This window comes from Brachycentrus maculatus, unplaced genomic scaffold (genome assembly GCF_059751285.1).
Source record: "Brachycentrus maculatus isolate JH-2025_06_01 unplaced genomic scaffold, ASM5975128v1 h1tg000116l, whole genome shotgun sequence".
Lineage (NCBI taxonomy): Eukaryota > Metazoa > Arthropoda > Insecta > Trichoptera > Brachycentridae > Brachycentrus > Brachycentrus maculatus.
In genome coordinates this window covers 848,372-871,081 of record NW_028280869.1, presented here as the reverse complement: position 1 = coordinate 871,081, position 22,710 = coordinate 848,372, and the positions used below count along the sequence as shown (strand labels likewise).

General features: G+C 34.4%; 2 protein-coding genes across 8 annotated transcripts in view; both read right to left on the bottom strand.

Annotated features, from left to right (window-relative positions):
* Positions 1-346: 346 nt before the first annotated feature.
* On the bottom strand, positions 347-11,897 carry LOC148309886 (leucine-rich repeat-containing protein 58). The gene is made up of 4 exons (XM_088259350.1): positions 11,091-11,897; positions 5,063-5,279; positions 4,027-4,216; positions 347-3,420 (listed from the first exon to the last, which is right to left on the bottom strand). The coding sequence occupies exons 1-4, from the start codon at positions 11,582-11,584 to the stop codon at positions 3,245-3,247; spliced, it is 1,077 nt and encodes a 358-aa protein (XP_088115476.1). The 5' UTR covers positions 11,585-11,897; the 3' UTR covers positions 347-3,244.
* A 4,941-nt stretch (positions 11,898-16,838) lies between these two features.
* Positions 16,839-22,710, bottom strand: part of sgg (glycogen synthase kinase 3 beta homolog shaggy) — a 72,258-nt gene continuing 66,386 nt past the window's right edge. For all 7 annotated transcript variants that reach the window (XM_088259367.1, XM_088259366.1, XM_088259369.1 and 4 more), the window contains 2 exons: positions 20,385-20,571; positions 16,839-19,504 (listed from right to left, as the gene is read on the bottom strand). In XM_088259367.1, coding sequence (XP_088115493.1) covers positions 19,329-19,504; positions 20,385-20,571 — 363 coding nt within the window. In that variant the 3' untranslated portion in view covers positions 16,839-19,328. The remainder of the gene's footprint in view (positions 19,505-20,384; positions 20,572-22,710) is intronic.

The window sequence follows — 22,710 nt, the reverse complement described above, 5'->3', positions numbered from 1 at the left end:
ACAGAGCCGCATGAAGCAAAAATATAATTTAGTAAATGGTTTGAATATTTTTAATGTCATTCATTCAAATATACCACTAAAATCATTTTTATTTTGCTTTATTTTTGTTTAAAATAAAAACAGAATATAAAAAAACCGCATTATGTTTTATGTAATGATTTGATTTCATAATCATAAATTCATTTGGTAAAGAAATTTATACATGCATTAGAAAAAGTATTAATTTTATCTACATACTATAATCACAAAATATGTAACATTATATTTATTTTACTTTATTGACACAAATATTGGGGTCATCCCATAAGTAATGCAGTTTTTTTTTTCAAAATTAAGGTAAATAAAGTTTTTTTTTTCAAAATGTAAAACATATTGTCTTTCACTTTCTACAATGCTCTTCCATCTAACTGGTAGACTTTTAATGCACTTTTCCGAAATTCACTGGTCTTTGGCAAAAAATACTCCGTCAGTACTGATTTCACCTCGTTTGTGGAATTCATAATTTTTCCATCTAAATGATTTTGAAGACTGCGGAATAAACGATGATCGTACGGAGCAATGTCAAGCAGATATGCTGGGTGGGTGATCATTTTTCATTCAAACTGCTCCAGCCCTTGTACCGTCATCCTCGCTATGTACGGCCAAGCATTATTCTGATGGAAAAACACTTTTCACCTTGAAACCAAAGATGGTCGTTTTTCTAACAACGTTGACTTGAGCCGCTCAAGTTGCTCGTAGTAGACCTCCTTCGTTATCGTTTGGTTCGGGTTTCAAAGCTCAAAGTAGATTAAACCTTTCATATTTCACCAAAAGGATAGCAACCCCTTATGTGGATGAAGGCTTGCTTAAGCCTGGGCTTCCGGTGTTTTTCATTTCCCTACCTACTGCCTATGGCACTTAACATTTTTATAGAGAACCTATGTTTCGTCACCAGTCATTATTCGATCTAAAAAAGGCTCATTTCTGAGGCGTGATAGGAAAGAAGAGCACACATTCACTCTCTGTCCGTGATTAGACTCCGAAAGATTATGAGGAACCAATTGACCCAATTTTCTGACCTTTCTGATGGCATGAAGTGTTAATGAATATTTATATAACCATATCCAAGCTCTTCTGCCAGTTCTTCAACAGTTACGGTGGGATTTTGTTCCACCAGATTCCGCAGGGCATCCTAATTGAGCTCAAAAGAACTTCCAAGATGAAGCTCTTTTTTTTAGCCTATTCGGCTCGAAATTTCTGGAACTACTTATGTTATTATTACTAGCTTATGTTTATTATCCGACTACCATATACTGCATTGCTTTTTTTCGTTGCGTTATTACTTTTTTTTGAATTCCATTATAACTTCAAGTCGAACTATACTCTTCAAAAAGAACGAGAATAACGTGAAATTACTATCTGCTTTCATTAAAACTTGATGCACATACTTTTTACCCCATTGATTCGAAGTTCATGCAATTGAAAATATCGCATTACTTATGGGATGACCCAATATATGAATGCATAAATATATGTTTTGTTTATGTATATAAACTTCATGATTTTTCTTTCTAATCAGTAATAAATTTACAGTATTTGTATATAAATGTTTAACCTTCACACAATTATGATAATTTAGAATACAATGTTTTTTGTAAAAAAATAAGTATTACACTTAATATTTGAGTTCACAAAATCTGCAGCAAATTATATACCATGTTTCTTAAAAATAAGAAATTTATATAATTTTTCAATATTTCGTTTTATCTCTATTTTAACTCATCAAAATAAAATCAAAAGCTATAATACATATCAATTTAATTTAATATTCTGCTTTGCAATTTTGTTTTAAAATGGTTTAGAATTAAAAAAAAAGGTATATATGTAGGTACTGCCATTTTGGTGCTGACAAATAACCAACAGTAATTATCTAGTACAAAATATATTGGGATTGTCTCATTTACTCATGGAATTGAAAAGGCTTGATTAAGGTCAGTATTAATGTACCTGTTTTTTTTACATTACTACAAAATATTTGTAAACGTCGCTAAATACGACCTTTGAATTTATTGATACAAATATCTCATCTAATGAAGATGATAGAGCTTACATTCAATAAACAGGAATACGTAGTTGGGTAGACGCACGACTGCAAAACTGGCGTTGCAGGGTTCCAATCCCGCCAGTTGCAAAATGAATTCAAGAAAGATCTATTTTCAATTGGTCTGGATGTTTGTGATGTACAGTAGCGAGCAGTCAAATCTTTCCACTCAGAAATTATCAGTTTTTTTTACATAATATTTTTTTTCGTTGTGATTTCTCAATAGCTTTTCAGTCCAAATTATAAAGCGACACTTTTTAAAGATGATATACTAAAAAAAGTGCCAATTTAGTAACCTATGTTAATATGAAAATTTATGGAATTCCAACACTGGATTGGCCCGGAAAAAGTCCTGTCCTGAACCCTATCGAGAACTTGTGGCATAAAATGGCAATCGAAATAAATAAAATGAAGCCTTCGTCAAAGGAAAACATTAAAAACATCATCGGAAAAGTGTGGTATGAAAAATTTTCCCAAGACTACATACAAAATTTGGTTAAATCCATGGCAAAACTTATAATTTTAAAAAAATTTTAAACTTTATAATTTGGAATGAAAAGCTATCGAGAAATCACAACAAAAAATATAATGCAAAAAAACTGATAATTTCTGACTGGAAAGATTTGACTGCTCGCTACTGTATATTTCACATTTACCTTCCTCATCCTACCTACAGACAAGCATCTAAAATAGACGCTTTGCGGGTTATTCCTTAAAAAAAAAGAGATAAATTTATAAATGTGAAAAAGACTGATATATATTGAAGCATGGAAGAGTGAGTGGAAAAAATATGTAGATACTTGTAGAGAGTACTTTAAAGAATATTTACAGTTTGTATCGGTATTGTCGATAAATCTTTCAAAAATATTTATTACTTTTCGAACAAACCTTGAAAGACATAATTTAAAAAAAAAAATAGAAAGCGATTGTGTCTAGTGTACGGTACGGTGATCAAAATGCCGTACGTACATTACTTTCTATGATTCTCATAGGAAACTCTCACACAAGCAGTGGAGTACATGGATACACAACACAGATAGTGTGCTGTGAGTAAATAATCAACATGTAAAGACCTAACTTCCAATTAATGCCAGACAATTCACCACAATTTGTATATTTTGATCTGTCCACAATGTGAATGAGTAGGTATGAGAGTGGCCCTGGTCAGCCGAGGAGAACCTTCTTCATCATGAGACCGCGGGCCACCGGGTCATGCTCGCGACTCTCCCAGCTGCCCGTGATGCAGCGGGAACTGCACAAGTACTGGAGAAGAGGAAGGCGATATTTACCACAGAAGTCCACAAACTTTATATGCTCCACGCGACTGTCGAAAAACACACCTGTTGGAAATAATAATAAAGGATTATTAACATATTTTACTAATGCTGTATGGAGAAATAAACACATGCTGAAAGAGAGTAAGGTAAGAATTTATAAGACCTCCAGAAGACCGATCATAACATAAACACAGAAACAACGGCTGACACCGCGAGAACGAAAAGCCTTCTTAGAACAACCAAAATGAAGACTAGACAACCCATTGCAGGCTTAACACTTCCCGACAGAGTAAGAAACTATGAAATAAGAAAAATCTGCAAGGTTGAAGATGTTGTGTGATGGGGAAGAGAAAGAAAACGTTTCTGAAGAAATCATGTGGGAAGAGCAAGTTCGGATCGAGTGGTGAGAATTGCAGCAGACAGCAGCATAAGAGAGCAGAATAGACCCCAAGGAAGACCACCTAAACGATGAAGAGCGGACCGAAGAATAACAGGACATAGTCCTGTATAAAGAAGAAGAGATTAACATTGTTTTTACTTTATCTTATTACTAGCCGAAGCGTCATTTTACTTTAAGAAGTGCCTCTGACCAGTGATCCCATATAATGGACATACAGTCTAAAATATCAGACTGTAAAAATATACAATGTTTTAACAAGTATGTGGTACCTTTGCACTTGGGGTTGACGCAGCAATGCGCCTGGTCCAGGTACTCCAGCAGCGAGGAGGGGATGTCGCCGGGCTCGAGGCAGAAGTGGTGCAGCTTCACGGTGCGTGCAGCCAGCTCCAGCAGCGACGGCGGCTGCAGCGTGATGTCCCGCACGAAGCGGACCACCAACGGGTTGTCTCGGAGACTTAACTGCAATTATTCATTAATATATTAAGATCTATGGCAAAGATGAAATTTTTTTAAATACAGAGATATTCTAAACATGGTTGTTTGAATCAATGAATATTTACTTCTTTGCTTGTCCCCTGTCAGGTCCCCCCTACGTTGGCGATCACTCTGGCAATGGCTTCGTAGTCTCGCACCATCCGGAACAATATTGTAATATTTTTACCGTTTGATTGAAAAATAAATATTTAAATTATCTACAAACATACTTTGGGGAGATGTTTTTTTTTTAAACTAGCGTTATAGCTTTTTCAACTTAATTATTTTCACCGCCTGCCTCGTATCTGCCTGCATAATGTAGTGATTAGCGTATTTGGCTATAATGCTGTCATATTCTTGCTGTTTACTTTCAACTCATTTAACATGAGATTTTGTAATTGGAATGTTACAATTACCAGTTTAATTTGTTATTCATTATTGTAAATGTATTTATGTTAATGTTTTGTTAAATTTCTAAATAAATAAAATAAAATAAAATCATGGGGTTTGAGTCCCAGCAGGAACAAAATAAAATAAAATAAACAGATTTTTTACTGCAATATTTATTTAATACTATCCTGGACTGGTGCTACCTCGATCACTTTGCCTTCATATAATTAATGATCAAATAAACATCAACCTGATGCGATGCCCTATGCACCATTGAGTGCAGAAAATAGTCAGAAGAAGAAAATCAATTCTATCCAGCTGTGCAAGTAGAAAAACCTACACAGCTGGATAGTTTTGAAATTGAAATGATATGAAAAGATCCGTTGAGTACTAAAGGGCTAGTGTAAATATCTAGGAATAAAATAAATAAATGATTCCCACCTCTGTCAGACATTTAAGGGTGATGATCTCCGTGGGCAGCGTTCTCAAGCGGTTGTTATGGAGTCGCAGGCACTTGAGATGGTTCAGTTTTCCAATACTGGCGGGTAGTTGCTCTATCAAGTTCTCGTTGAGGACTAACATCTGCAGACTCTTCAGGAGGCCTACGGTATCCGGAATATCCACTATTCTGTTCCCAGCCAGCATCAGAATCTGCAAGCTGAATGGGTTCTAACTTTAGGAAACATTCCAGCTTTGGAAAAATAGTCACTATTTGACATTTGAAAAGAAAAATAGAAAAAATTGTTCAGTACAAACATACATTAATTTACTATTTATATTTTCAATAAAACACCGTATTTGTAAGGACTTTTTAACAATTCAAAATCGCAGTCTCCTCTTTATTCTAACACAAATTACATTGGCAGGTTTGTATTAAAATAATGAGTGATTCGATCTAATCAACCTTGATGTTATGCTTGAATAAATTGTTTATATTTTAATTTGTGAGGATATGTCCTTCGAAAGTTAAAAATAATATAAATACATATTGACATTAACTTGATCAAAAAAAGAAAATGAACATAAATGAAATTAGAGGTTTATCAGCAGACAGGGACTTATCTGAACATATCATAATTCATCCAGAACATAATTTAACAAGATAAATATATAAAATGGAACTCGTTAATATTAATTTTATTATGATAGTGAAATATAAATAGAAATTGACGATTTATTTTATTTATGAACTCCGGTTAGAATCTTTAATGGATATTTATTATATATATCCAAAAGAATATTTTCCACCATCCAGATCTTCACCCTTTGGTTAGTGTGTTTAGGGCACATCAAAGAAATTAAGGTACAAGTATATAATCCACCCAAATTTTTTTAAAGTCTAATAACAACGCTATGAGTTATTCACATTATCATAATGACTACCAATAATTTTACGTCAGTAAAATTCATAATAAAAAAATCTTGTTTGTTTTGAAACAATACGTTATCAAAATATAGAGAAATATTCAATTCAAGAGAATGATAAAATATTTAATCGTAATACTATACATGCATAAACAAATGAGTGGAATATATGTAAATATTGTGAGATACTGAGAAACGTTAATTTGCAAAATCAAGGCTAAAGAAATTATTGACCGACCATATTATCAACTAGGGTTTACATATCTTAATTTTTAATAATCACTATTATAGTAATATCTCGGGTCAGATAGTAGGATTCCGGGGATTATTCATAGAAAGTCAATTGGCTAAATCACGCAAGTAAAACCAAATAACACTAATTTAGGGCAGCAGATATTCAAATGTTTGAGAGATGATTAGCTAATTAAACTATGCTGTGCCCGAGCCATTACAGTCTTTCCCACTGGCTATTTCCTTTTCCATATAATTTTAGTCATCTGTGTCCTCCCAAATATATTTTGGTCCTAGATCCGAGAACCCGGAGCAAGGGACTGATCACCTTGCCTTTCTTGTATTTGATGAATAAATTAACACCGTATTGGTCTGACCATCGGGTGCAGGTATATAATAGGTTAGAGAGGGTTGTTTTTGATATCTGAATAAATTGAAATGTTTGGTAATTTTGCACGCCCCGAGTAAACCCGAGCCACGACCCGTCTCCATGTAAAGAGAACTTTGGCATACAATATTCAAGTAAGCAGAGGTCGGTCGGATCATAAGGTTACCAAACTGATAAAAAGAGCCGTCTTATAATTTGCAATCCGTTTTAAAACATACTTGTATACAAATACATACAAATGTAACGATGTAAAAATATACTTTTTATCACGCATAAATTAATTTGATTGTGAATATAATAACCGAGTCTTATAATTCATTGATTTAAATTACATAATTTTTAGAGACTAAGAAGTGTGGCATGTTAATATCGCTTATACTATTTGTTTATAAATGTAAAATTGTCTACATAACCACCAGCATTTGACACCCAACCGCAAAAAATAAATATAAGAGTTTCTGCTTAATAAAAAGCTTCTTTACATCTCACCAATAGATCTCTCTAGTGAAGTTCTAGTGATTCAAGAACGAGGTTTCTAAATTGGTTCATATATATAGAACTTCCAAGAATTTAAGTAGTGTGGTTGTCAATAATGGGTAGAATTGGTGAATATTACATGTGTGTAAAGTGATAACTTAAACCAGCCTATGACGGTCGTCAGCCCCGTAAATGCCCAGACTTCCATATTCTTCTTCATCTTTGATGTCAAAAATAATAGCAAAAAATAAACTTATGTCAATAAAAATGTGAATGTTTATTTGTTCAAAATCTTAAATCTACTAAAATAATTCACCAATTGCTTTTGAAGTTCTGGCACAATATTGCACTCGAATATGTAATTGTTTTTATGTAGCAGACTTATTTTAAAAAAAAACGCTTTTTTGACCAAAATGGCAACACCATCTGTTGAACGTAACAACAATGCACGCAAACGATGCTTTTGGCAAACAGTTTGTTTTGGTAAAATATTATATCAACGTGAAATTCAACATATTAGAAATGTGTGCTTTCACTTTTCTTTCTTTTCCATTAAACCAGAATTAGTATTAAATAAATATAAATATTATAAAGGCAATACTAACTAAAGTTAGTAAAGAACAAAGATCAATCAATGATTTATTGCCTTTATAATATTGATTGATATATAAATAAATGACTTGAAAACACAACAAAAATGTGTTGTAACTTTTCAGTCAACCCAACTAGTAAGCCACAAAATATATTTTGTGGCTTACTAGTTGGGCTCTAAATATATTTTGTCTGGAACATTTATACTGAGTTACTCGAATTTTTCATGCTAGAGTAAAATTTTAATTGATTGCAAATTTATATATTTTTTTGCAATTTAATTTAATGTATTCAACTGGATGACGATAGAATACAGGGAGTGTGTATCGGATTAATATTTTTCTGTGTGGATTTTTCATTACAAGGTCAAATTTTATACTCTTTTATACATATACCTAAAAGAAAAAAAATGTATAAGCATAAGAAAATAACAAAAAGTTCTTACAATAATAATGTGCAGCAACAAAAAGAGTGGTTGCTTGACAATATGAACAATAACAAAAATTGCACCACAACATTACTGCTTTACAAAATTGAAAGGACAGATTCCCAATCTTTTTGGTACAGCACTCCCCTGCCAAAATTTATCATCGACAGAGTGAAGGAAAAATGTGGAGGAGGGGGAAAAAAATTATCCACTTTTTAACACCTTTATTCTGTCTCCTGAGGCTTCTGGCACTCCTAGAAGACCTCTCCAGTGTTCACTGGAGGGAGGCATTACCCCTGTGATCTAAAGCAGAGGAGTCAAACTCAAATGCACCAAGGGCGGCATGAGGTGTTTTGGGTACGCTGGCAGGCCACATCAAAAAACTCAAAAATCTAATGTTCATTTTTATCTAACTTTAAGTGAATAATTTACTATCAAAGCGTGTCACATGAGGTACATTAGATCCAACTTAATGATTTTGTAACAGAATATCATATGTTCCTTTACAAAAAAACGATTTTAATGAAGAATTAAAATAAATGAAAAATATAACCGCGGGCCACAAACCGGGCCGCGAGTTTGACATGCCTGATCTAAAGTATAGTAAGAGTATGTAATTAGTATTTAGCAGAAGAACATAAAGGGCAATAGAAACAGGTAAATAATAGAGATGACATTTACATTCATTTTTGGGTTTTTGCATTCTACCATAATGGTAAATTGCAAAAACTGAAAAAATTGTGTCAATATGTCATCAATACATAATTTTTTAAAGAGTCCTTTACGTTCCTCTTATAAATAGTTAGTACATGATCCTACTGCGCTTTAGACACTATGCCGCAGATTAATAATTCATTAAATTGATAAAACGCTACTAAGTGCTGTCATGAACGATGCAATGAACACGTACTGTAAAATTAAAATAAATTGGTTGCCTGAATACATTTGTAGTCACAGTGATACAAAGAATGAAAACGACAAAACTAATTTTATCAATATAAATAGTATTTTATGAATTGTTTCGGCATTCACTTTGTGGTAAGACATGATTAAATATTTGTATTAAATTGTAAATAAAAAAAACACTTGTTTTTTACCACTAGCTATTATATTTATTTTTGACGACTAGTTTAGGAAGCTATAGATGCTTCCATCTACAGGTTTAAATATAAACTTAAAAACTTGAACTTTCAACTTAGTCGAAAATAAATACTCAAGTGGTAAAACACAAGTATTTTTATTTAAAAAAATCATATAAATAGTATTGAAATAAAATAATGCTTTTGATAATAAACAATGAGAAATGCAGACAAATTGTGTACATTTCGTTGATTTACTAGTCACTTTGTTGTAATATATATTGCGAGAGGAAGAAAGAATGGAAGAATTTTTCATTGGAAAAAATAAATCTACACAATGGCGAGACTACGTACTGTCTTTCTGCAAAAAATAAGGGGATAAAAATAATCAAAGTACACCCACTGGCTTCACTCAAAGTGCACTTGGTATCGAAAATGAACTAAATGCATAAACTCGCTAATTGAGATGACAATATTCATTCTGACAATAGGTTGATAAAATATTTTGTTTTCAGATATTTATATAAAGTGATTTTTTAGTTTTTGTCAAATTTATTCAAATATTTTTTTTAAAGAATTGTCATGTATCATTTTTCGTTACGTTACAGCAATTCCCTAATATTAATTATATAAAGAAAATGCAATTTACATAGAGTAACTTGATGACATAAAATTTACAACAAGCGCTCAAGGGAAATTTCTCAGCGCGCCCGCAGGAAGGATTGTATGAGAACAAACAAAAAAAAACAATTTTAAGTACTTATCTGGGTGAAAAAAAATTATTGGTAAAAAAACATTTTAAATATCATTGTTTTTTATATTTTATGGAATTTAATTTAGAGTATATTTCGTGTAAAACCAATCAATATTGAATATTATAAATATTAGTATTCCCAAATGGACAGGCATCAGCGTGCAAGTCGTTTATCAGTAACTGTACCCCACTTAAGGGGTCAACTGGAGCACAGATTAGTACACTCCGCATTTGAACAGATGTGTTCTTTGACAAATTAAAAACCAAAAATCACCGTGACAATTTCAATTACTTAGACTCCCTACTTCAGGATTTGTTCATTCGAACTTTTTCTACATATTGTCAGGTGATATAAGCGAGCAAGGAGTCCGGTATTCAAACACAATCAATATGTGTTCCGTTAATGACTTCTTAACACCCGCTGAAAAATATGACTTCAAATAAATAAATTTATACTTCCGCAAAGTTCAACACTAAATGTTTATTAAAAGTATGTTACAAGCGTTGTGTAGATGTTGCATCAAGATTTAAAATTGTGGACAATTATAATAAGATTTTGTAAACCTGCAAAAAAGGTCTCACTATTTAAATGTAACTGTCGCAGTCAATAAACTAAACTCTGATGAGTGTTATATCGCCAAAAAACCACGCTTAATTTAAAACATACTTATTTCCCTTACATATACTAATGATGTATAAGGAACTACATTTAAATGTTGTAAAATGCATCAGTCACACTATTTACGATGTATAAAATTTTATTTTGAGACTAACAATTTTAATTTCTTATTTAAAATCACTCGTAAAGTGGAGGGTTACTAAAATAATTTAAAAAAAAACATAATTTAAAAAAACACAATACTTTTGTATTATAAAGGGTAATATTTTTTTTAACTATGACTAAGAGTAACTGCATTTTGCATTATGACCCATTAAACACAATCTGTTTTATTTGTGTACTTTAGTAGGTCACAAGACGGAGAAGAAAATTAATTTTTTTAATTATTATACACCACCCTGGTTCTATTATATTACAACTATATTCCTCAGGATCTGGCAAACTAGAGTGGCGTTCTGGTTTGTTCTGATCTATGTTGTACGACTTGGGAAACACAAAAATATTCAATTAATAAAATAATAAAAAGATGTTTTCTTACCTACTCATTTTCCAAACTTCTCTGGGGACATTGCTAATATTATTAGCTCCTAGGAATAAATATTTCAAGGAAGAGAGCTCGAGCAGCTGCTCCGGGAAGGAGTCCAGCATGTTTCCGCTGAGGTTCAGCTCCTTGAGAGTGCCCGCCGGGTGGTAGAAGGACTTGGGGAGAGACTCGTTGGTCAGGCAGTTGTGCTTCACAGTGAGAGATGCGAGGGGACATGTCGACAGAATGTCCGGGAGGGATGTGAGTCTGTTATTGCTTATATCTAATACTTTCAAATTAACAAATTTCCCTAAAGCATCCGGCACAGAAGTCATTCTATTCCCAGATAGAAGCATGATCTCGTACTGATCCGAAGATTTCTTCTCTCCGGAAGCGCATTCTTCGATCGTGTTTTCTATAGCCACCCTTCCCAGCATCTGCCCGGACAGATCCAAGGTTTTCTGCTCCCTCGCGTCGCTATCACAGCTATCCGAAGTGTAAACCTCCATATTTATTCGATATAATTTAAATAGACCGTACGATTAATGCGAATACGACCGGGATGATTCAACAAGCAGACGTCCGCACGAGTCTGCGCGACATTCCCGACAGAAAACTGATTAATTAACGAGAATAATTTAAGTGCTAAGTCACTCGCAAGTCCGTAGGCCAATCGAGATAATGGACCGCGAAACGTACGACTCGAGAGAACAAAGTGGAGTAAGAATGATTCTAGATTATGTATCTAAAACATTAAACAAATTATTATAACGAGTTTTAAAATATTCACGTTATGTATTATTATTATTATTACTTCTCGTTGAACCGTGCCGTCAAAAGTGACATTTAATCTGACAGTTCTTTACCATAGATTATGTATAAAATCTGTTGGTCATAATTCTTGGCGCCCTAAAGCGGGGTTCCTTGGAGGATTTTTTCGAAATGTAGCATGATAATTTTTATCGCCTCAACGAGCATGATAATTTTCGGCGCCTCAACGCGGGGCCTATTTTAATCTAAGAGCAGCACAATAATATTCGCCGCTTCAACGCGGGGCTGATTTTAATTTTTTTTTATTTTATTATAAGGAAAAACAACAGTTTCAATATATGATAAATCAGAATACAAAAAAAATCATGAATACCAATTACAGTTTTTCACATTTATGTATAGGAAAAAGATAAAGAGAAAAGGAAAAAAATCTTAATCTAAAAGTAGCATGATAATTTTTGCCGCCTCAACGCGGCGCCCTTCATTTTAATTAATTTCAGCGTAATATTGATTATCATATTTTAAAATCAAAAGTTTATACTTAGCACAATAAGCTAGTCGAGATATTAATTTTATTTATATTTTGTTTATAATTATTTATAAGTAATTTTATTTATAAGTCATTATAGAGCCAAGTTCTTCAATATTTATTCCAACTGTTGTTTGTGTTATAATAATATCATTTGTTATTGTATTTTGTTACTCGTGAAATTAATTAATGCATGACTCGACATTTAGTAAAAATAATGCCTACCACTTCATGAAGAATTAAAACTACTTTTCTTTTTTTTAAAGGAATCAATTTATTTTTAAAAATGATCTACCAATATACCCCATTTTAATATTTTTATTATTTTGTACAGAATATCAACAACAAAAAACAGGTGTAGTTATTGTTGCAGCCTGATGGGAACACTATAAATCTATCATTAATTAATTAAAACATTTAAATTTAAAAATCACAAAACAACCAGTCCCATAAAATAGTCACTCTAGTATACTATATGTAAGTAATCTTTGACACAGTCACTCTGCACTAAAACAGCTTTCCAATTAAACGCAATAACAGCGGTAACTTACTCTTTTGATACACTGTAGGTATTTGGTACTTTTGAGGAAGGAACGATCAATATCTTGACATACGTGGTCGGACATTAAATTTAGTGCCATTATTCGTTTTTTTTTTAGTTTTCAACAAATCCAAAAGTCTTGACATTGCAGTTACAAGTTTTTTTAGGTGCAGTGGTTAAAATAAATATAAGAGAGGTTTTCTTCAATTAACTAACTAACTAACTAACTAACCATCACGCCGCTTCCCCGCAGGAGTAGGCAGAGAGAATAGAACGCCACACCACTCTGTCTTTGCAAACATTCTTCGCCTCTTCCACGTCCATGCATCTCCTCATACATACCCGCCGATTGTTACGACTCCTAACCTGACCACTTTCAAGTATTTGGCATACCTGATCGTGCCACATTTTTCTCAGTCTTCCTCTGCTTTTTTTTCCACTTACATTCGCCTCATAAATTTGTTTTACCGTTCTTTCCTCACTCATTCGTTCTACATGTCCAAACCATCTCAACACACCTTTCTTAATTTTATCGATTATGCTTATCTCAGCTTTGCATTCCTTCCTTATTTCACTATTCGAACATCTATCATACATCGTTTTGTCACACATTCTTCTGAGAGATCGCATTTCGACTGCATTCAGTCTACTTTCATCCTTCAATTAAATTCCACACATCAATTTTCACAAACACCTTTCACCTTTCACTCTCTAGAAAAATATTAGAAAAGGAGCTTACCTAATGGTATCTATCTTTTATTATGTGTCATCTCTCTTTATTAATAGGGGTACCGGAAAGTTCGCTCGTTTTTTTATTTAAGTGAAAGAAAAGAAAAAATCTGAAAAAGTGATATAGTTTCCCTCGTTATCTTTAACTTATAAGACGCCAGTTTAATAAAAATCTTGATTGGGTGTGGAAAAAACAAAAAAAAGTTATTTTTACATGATTTACATCCATTAGCATTATATTCATCCAGATATATTCTAGTGATCAAAACCAATGGCAGTCTGATAGTGTGTTGTCCGGTAAGTATCCCTACTTATCCTCCCGGAAAAGGATGTGGCAGGACTTCCCAACTAAGCTAGGATTTTTTTAAGCTTTCACTTTTCTTCCTGACCGTGCGTTGTTATGTTGGAGCATAACTCCCCCTTTTTTGCTTTTGTCTGATTTCTGATTATATTTTGATTTAAACGACTCAGTCACTCTCAACACACATCAGCAGTATCGGTTTCCCCGGGGCTTAATAACTCGTAATGAATTATTCTTTTAAAATCCCACCAAACACAAAAAATACCTTTAGTAAGGTCAAATTTGGCCGAGGAATTGGCTTGACCATTTCATTGGGTGATTACCATTACTTTTCGCGTTTTCTGTAATTGTACAGGATCCATTTTACATTTCCCGTTACAATTCGTTTGAGGAAAGGTTCAGCGGAGACCTTAATCTCGAGCGCTGTACTCATACCATTTTGTGTTCTCCAGACCAGAGACATGGAATCTGACTGACATTTTTTGGATCGTCAATTCTGGGTAAGACTCAATTTTTTGTGTCAACCCTTCATCATTCTACTTGATGGGTCTACCAGATCGAGATTAATCTTCCAGGTACAAATTTTCTGCTTTGAATTTTTAAAGCATTGCTGACAAGTGCGGACACCCACATTATGTCCATAACCTTCAAAAATGTTTTTTTACAGTAACAACAGCAGTTTTTTTTTTATCAAACTCAAAATAGCACTAAAAAGCGTAAAAAATGTTTGGATTCGAAATATTCCGCCATTTTTTAAGGGTATTTTTTAAGAAATAACATTTGTCAACTTCCCAAATGATACAAACATAAAGTAAATCATAGTAAATGTGTATACGACTCATCGAACAAGTTTAAATTGGGTCGCATTAACTCATTATAAAAAAGCGAAAAAACTTTCCGGTACCCCTAATATATTTCATAACCTAATATAATATTCATACCCATTTGGAAAATATTGATGTACCTAGTTAATCAAAGTCCTTTATACATTAGCAGTATACAACTTGTTAAAGAACATGTATACAACACAGAACACGTATACAACACAGAACACGTATACAACACAGAACACTCTAGCCATGGGCTCCTATTCCCTTTACCTTTTTTTAATTAATCTTTATCCGCTCTCTATTGCAGCATACGGAGTCTACAAACTGCCTACTAGCTCTTCTGTTGGCTGCCAGCTCCTTTGCATTCTCCCAAGTCGAGTCCACGTCCCGAAGTTCAGGCGTTGATTATCTTTCTTTCAAGCAATTGACAACTAAGTTAAGACCCTGGCAATACAATGCGGTGCAGTGCCCTATGCACCACTGAGCGCGGTTAGGGGGATTCATTACCTTAATGCAGAAGTATCCTAAAATGCAAAGCTTGGTCAAATGAAGTTAAGAATAAAAAATGTTTATAAAATGGATCTTATTTGAGTGCAGAAATATCCCATCTCAAATTTTAAAAAGATGTAAAAACAAATCTGCAAAAAAATTATGTAACACCTTAATGACCGCATGTAAATGTATGAGATATACGCCTATAGCCGCAAGCATCGCCAATTTTGTCCAAAAATTCATGTGTAATGAACATAGAGGCAAAACCATCTTATTTATTATAACTGCAGACAGTTGGAAAAATTCCATTTTGAATACTTGGGTAATATATCCAAAATTAAACACGGGTTTTGGATTGAATTCTACTTTTATATATGATAATATGTGACGTGTTTTGTCTTAATAAGAGGATACGCGTCACATATTATCATTTATATGTAAATAAAAGTAGAATTCAATCCAAACCCGTGTTTAATTCTGGATATATTACCCAACAATGCAAAACCATGTACATTTTTTTACGAGTTTTCTGAAAATTTTTAACTCCTAGAGTTCCACAAAAGCTCCGATTGTTTCGTGGAGTGTCGGTGTCTGACCAGTCCATATCATTTACGTCCTCGTCAGAATCACCCAAAACCATTCCCATAACCCGAGGACCTCTTATAGCTTCTCTAATTATTTCAGAACCACTATCCATTTCACTATCACTAGGATTTTCTAAAAAAATATCCAAACAATTTCGGTCAGACCATAAAAAATATCAGACACTCGAGATAAGATTTGAAAAGGTAAAATTTCAGTCATAATTTTAGAAATGAGATACAAATGTTCATGAAAGCAATTCATAGCCATGACACAAACCTTTTGAAGCAGTGAATTTATTTTCAAATGAACAAATGTCTTGATTTACTCAATAGATGTCATGGGTTTTGACGGTCAGTTAAAACTTCCGCGCAAAGCGGGACCAGTCGTTAAGGTGTTAAGTTAAATCTATCTTAAATTATATTAAAAGATTTAAATAAAAATAATTTTGCTGTAGTTAGAATACAAATTGTGAAGTTTGTATTTTCAAATAACTATGTAAAGTCCAAAGATGTCATTAAATGTAATTTTTTTAAAAGGAATAATAATTTGACAGCTGTCAAATTATGCATATGAATATGACATCTTGTTCGTATTCGAGACTCCTTTTTTGGATAAGATTCATCCATACTCCCCAAAAGGTAAACAATATTCACCATGTATGTCAGACAGTGAAGTGGATTGGTTGACAGCAGGTGAGATCATTTTACCCATGGCAGTTGAAGCCGATTGAAGAAAGCGTAACCAGTGCAGCTGTTGAAGTGGCGGAGTGGTCGGTCTTGCTGCAGGGATTAATACTGATTGCAGTAAACTAATTTTATTGTTTGGTAAATTGTCTCCGCCGTAAGAGGGTAGTCCGTTGTGGAGATCAGCCAGCAACATAAACTGGACTTTTACAGGGTGGGTTGGAACAGGATGGTAGGAAAGGTGGGCGTGGATGCGAGAAGAGAGGAAGAGGGGAGAGAAACAAAGTGAAACTCCAAAGAAATGATTTATGATACGTTTTAATTTAATGTGGATTAGCAAATAATTGTCTAATACAATACATAAAGTTTAAAAAACATTCCAGTTGTTAGGAAAGAATGCGCGTGGTGGAATTTATTGCACTGATTTATCCGAGTGAAACACATAAGACTGTTTAACATCTATCCATACAAAGTATAATATACAACAGTATCCTGACTTCATCTGTAAACTCGTTTGTACACATTACACTCCGTTGATCCATTTTATAACACAAGGAAATATTACAATTTTTCTCGTAAACACATTAGACATATCTAATTAATAAAATATCAAACATAAGTCCTTTGACAGAAGAATAATCTTATCAATAAAAAATCAATCATAAATCCTTCGACAAAGGATTAATCTAATTAATATATATCAAACATAAGTCCTTTAACAGAAGAATATTAAGTCAATGAAAAAGTAAAACTGAACATATTACACAATGAGACGAAACGGCATTCGCGGCGGGCGCGGCCGACCCTCGGGGCGCTCACAGTACCCCTGTGCCCGTGTGCCCGTGCGCCCGGACCGGAACAACCGACATTACATTTGTACAGATTTATAACCTCGCAAGTCCGCACTCTTAATGTAACTCTTAACGTATTCCTAGGAATTATTCACAGCGTAAGTCGGTGTGACTAAATAATATAGAATTCATAGTGTTCCTTCAACTCGTTACTCTATCAAGCGGTGAATTAGTTCTCATCGCGAGGCATAACAGCGATACAAGGAGAAAATGCTACAGAATATACCATGCGGGCTTCTCGGATGGTAGACATCTTCCCGGGAAGGGGGATTCACGCGCTTAAATAACATCTAACGTTGTCGCCAACGGTATGGATGAGATATAAAATTAGTACATCATACACTTAAGGTATCTAAAGAGGATTGATTACAATGTGGTGTAATGAACACACAAATTGAACTATGTTGCACCGCTGCACTGTGACGCGGGGCGCCCTGCCCGACCCTGCCTACAGGCTCTCTCTCACTCTATCATCTATTATTCACAATAATTTCTATTTATAATATATGTATGTATATAAATAATGATACTAAAGAGTTTCCCCAATTATACTGCAACTCCCGGCAGAGTGGCGGGGAGCCGAGTGGCCTTTATATTCGCTTCATTTGGATCCAACTTGTACATATTTTGTTCAATTACGTAATACTAAAGTTATTAATCAAATTTGTTTACCAACGGATTAACAGTAGCGGCTAATAGAAACACACTCCCGGTATATTATCGGGAGACATAAGTATATAAGTATCTGGATTCGGGATTCTCTGAAATACATTTGGTCTGTATAACAATGGGTTAAATATTAACTAAGGTAAAATATTTACAATACTTAAAATGAGAAAATAGATCCGGACCGATCGAATGAGTGCTAAATAAGTGGGAATAAGTGTTCCCGAGTCCCGTGCTAAAATAAACATTTCCCTAAAATACACATATTACCTGGACTGATTATTATACCTACATTATGACGTAATGTGTAAAAGTTACTATACACACTTCTGCGGATTAATAAATACGAGAGCTATAAAACGTAGCGACCAAACAAAACCCTATTTACACGATTATGAGGTACAGTACAAACAGTGTCCTACTTCTAGCAAATTGTGAATAGAGGAATCTATTTCAACATCCAAACATAACGTACGCACGTAACTATACCGAATACTCCGAGAATTCATATATTATTCTAATTTACAGTTTGGTGTTACGTTAGAAGAGAACAGGTCCCGGCCCAACTAGCCGGAGGGAACCGGTCGGGAACTAGTCGGATGTCTCCGCAGCGAGGACGACCCTTCTTCCCATCCGTATCCCGACTCGCTACATCTTGTTGCTGCGGGTACTTGAGTAGAAATAATGTAGCCCAACTTCGCCATATACCGCTGGATTACAATCTCGCACAGAAATACCAAGCTGAATATACATTTTTAAAAGTGTCTCTTTGAGGGTCTTTTTGAGAGAAGCGACTTAATTTTATACGAAAATTTGTTAATCCAAAAGGCACAACACTGTACAAGAAGCGAAAGCCGAAATACATACTTTCCCGGAACATCTTGCCGCACATATACGTCGGGTGAATGCGGTGTCTGATCGGAGGTAAGCCTTGTCCTTATCGAGTAAGAGACTTCATCTCGATGATGACAATCTTGTATGCATTACTCTACTTAGTGTTTGTCGATAATAATAAACTCTTAATTATCAAATTGCTCTTTTATTGTTGCAAAAATATGTATACGATTGTAAAACAATAAAGGAGACGCGAAGCATCGGAATAGCTAATTTGGCCTCAGGCGAGGATTGCACAAATATGTATATCTTTACAAAGACGTGTCGAGAAATAAAAGGAGTCTTACATTAAGTTGTTACATTATGATATGAAAGCAATTTCCAAATGGATGACTCGGTTCAAACTCTATGTTACAATAGTCCCCGGGAGGCGGTCGGGCTCTACGCGGCGTGGGTGGGCTCGGGGTCGGGCGGCGGGTCGGGGGCGCCGGCGGGCGCGGTGGGGGGCGCAGCTCCCGGGGGCTCCGCGGGGGGCGCAGCGCCCGCCTCCTCCGCGCCGCCGCCGCCCATCCACTCGGGCACGAGCGACGCCTTGAGCCCGGGCTGGCTCGACAGTTCTGCAACAAGACCAATCTTATAATATAGCCTAAATAAATCATACAATATAATCATTTGCCTTTTTGATCTGACTGTTTTAAATATTTTTAATGCGTTTAAATATTTATACAAAATGCTGAATTTTCCCCACTTTGAAGATATCTTAACATAGATAAAGAAATTTATTAAGATGTAGGATAGTCTGGGTCATTTACATGGCTTTAATTGGCTTTTAGTCCGCCTCCGTAGTGTAATGGTCAGCTCGCTCGGCTACCATTCTGGAGGTCCCGGGTTCAATTCCCAAGGGGGAATAATAAATATAAATTCATAAGGGGGGAATAATAAATATAAGTTCACTGAAATATTTATTCATCATTACCCTGGACTGGTAGCTGAAGCGAAGAGCTGATCACCTTTCCTTCATGTGTAAACGATCAAGATAACACTGTGTTTATATGACGCAGTGCCCTTTGCATCATTGGGGTGCGGATAAGGGTTTGAATGAATGAAGGTTTATTCCAGTGTTTCCAAAATAGTGGTACGCATATTCCCAGGGGTACTCAAACTTGCGTCAAATTACGCGACAATATCTTGACCTATTTCATATTAAATAGTTTTAAGATAAGGGTTTTATGTATTTATTTTTTTAATAATTGGCTGGTTTACGTTCAGTCACTTGGAACATATACACAACTTTTGAAGATTTGAGTAATATGGTTGTCAATTTTCTACATATAGAGAAGGTATAGAATCCAACAATTATGTTATAAATTTGAAGGACTCAAAGGGAATATAAATGATGTCGTTTGCTTTTTAATAAATGTAATACATTAAAAAGATATTTGAATCAAGTAGCAATCTGTAATTGATTTATATGTAGGATTTGGTGAGGTTACTCACCCTGCTCGGTGAAGTTGAAGAGGGGCGGCAGTTCGTTGCCCGAGGGCAGGCGGGCGTCGCGCTGCCGCAGCTCCGAGAAGAAGTGGTGCGCGCAGGCGCCCAGCGGCGAGATGCGCTCCCGCGGCCGGTACTCCAGCAGCTTCTCGATCAGCCCCAGCGCATCTGTCGGGGTGCTGGATCTAAACACCTATGAGGAGAGCCAAAAACACAACCTATTAGACACACGCCCAACACGACTCCCAGCTAGAAGGTTGAGACTGATAACCGCAACTGTTTGCATCTGGTGTGTTTATTTGAAAATTTACCCTTCTTTATTTAATACATCTACTTTTACAGATGAACTACGCAAATAGCAATTATCATTACCCTTCTATTCTAAAGACCTTCAGAAATCATCTTGTTAGAATTATTACCTCTCGGTTACCTTATCGAAAGCCACAAAAACATATTTCACAGAAAGAAGGATTTAAACTCCAGAATATTTTTAGTTAGTTAGAGCTAAAGATATAATGAAGTTCCATAAAAAAACACACACATTTTATTATTTGTGGCTTACGATAGCATACGTAAGAGGGGTCAATATACTTTAACAAATATCTAGCACAAATCCCAGGATTTTTTTTACAATTCTACTACTGAACATAATTCGTTACATATTTTTATAAAAATTCAGCTTAAGCAATACAAATTTAGTATTAAATTTAAATACAGTACACACTCAATTTTCCGGGGTCGGGTTAGCCAGGAAGCGGATTATTCAGGGACACTTGGGAGTCATTGAAAAAATATTTTATAAAAACAAAAATATATCAAATAGTACTTATAATATGGAAACACGTGTTGAGGGCTGAACACATTTCTTGTCCGCGGTGATAGAATAACAGTATCCCACTTACATGTTTATGACTTAAAATATTTGTGAAATACCTCGATAACCTTTTTTATTTCTTAGGCATCATAACACTTGTGATAAAAATTTCTAGCCTTATCTGTGCGATTTTTCCAACGACAGATCCATCGTTTTAGTATTAAAGTACAGATTTACTGATGCGGATCTTCTAAATGATCGGTTCTTACCCATCTCTAATTAAAAACAATACTTTGTGGTACATATCATACTTTAAAAAAAAACATGTTGGAGTGGAAAATACCCGTTTTCAGGTTAGTTGTCCTCTATGTGTGTCGCAGTTTTAAATTTCTTTTTACATTTTTTTATTTTCATGTTTTCGTATTAACCGGGAAATGGATATGAAATTTTTCCACCATCCATCCTGGAAAATCGAGGGTGTACTGTGTAGACATTCACAGTCACTCATTTATAGAATGTATTGTTTAAGTTTGTAAAATTATATAGGAATTTGTATGTCACATATGACGTGAAATATGAAATTCCAACTACATATTTGTCACAATCCGATGCAGAAATTCTATTTTATTTGTGGCTTATGATATACATAGTATACATAGGAGGGGTCCATATGGAAAACTAGTACCTGTATTATATATGCATTCTTTACAGGCTACTATGTTTTCCATATTTATTTGGAAACTCATTGGATTAGATGTTTTAAAAAGTTGGTCAATCGAAGATTTTACATTAGCACAGTCGGGTGGATGTAGAAACAAATGCATATATGGTAAAAATCTACATTTAGAATAGGATTATTAGATAAAGGAATTCCTAACTGAATGACCATCAAGTGTGTATTTTGAGAGAATCCATCAAACTTTGATTTCTTATTGTGGACTAATTTTATAAATTAAAAATACCATCTGGCATCTGTGTTTTTATTTCAAATATGTAAATGCATCAATTGGTGAAGAATTTTCATTAAAAACATGACACATTATGATTATTATTGATAATTATTGAATATGAATGGTGTACATGGGGTCACACTGTTTTCCGGAGTGTGGAAAACGGCCACACAGACACAATACCGTAACACAAACTGCTGACTCTTAACACCTTCGCCTCCACGAAAGTGGGAGAACATTACTGCATGAATTTGTTAAAATGTAAATGAACATCTCACTTTTATAATATTGAAAATTTCATCAGCTATGGTTTTGTTATTTCGCCTGTTTAGAACCAGATCATTCTAACCCACATATTTAGATAATCAAAAAATGAATATCCAGAAGTAAATAATTCAACGATAATTGCTGAACCACTCGGATTATTATAAAACCATTCTAATTTCGTTAATTAACACAACATCAAAAATAGGCAAAAGTATCTGACCTTTATTCAAATTAACAAATGAGATTCGGAGTTGGAACAAAAAATTATTCAAGTCCAAAGATTGTGAATAGTTACTGATAC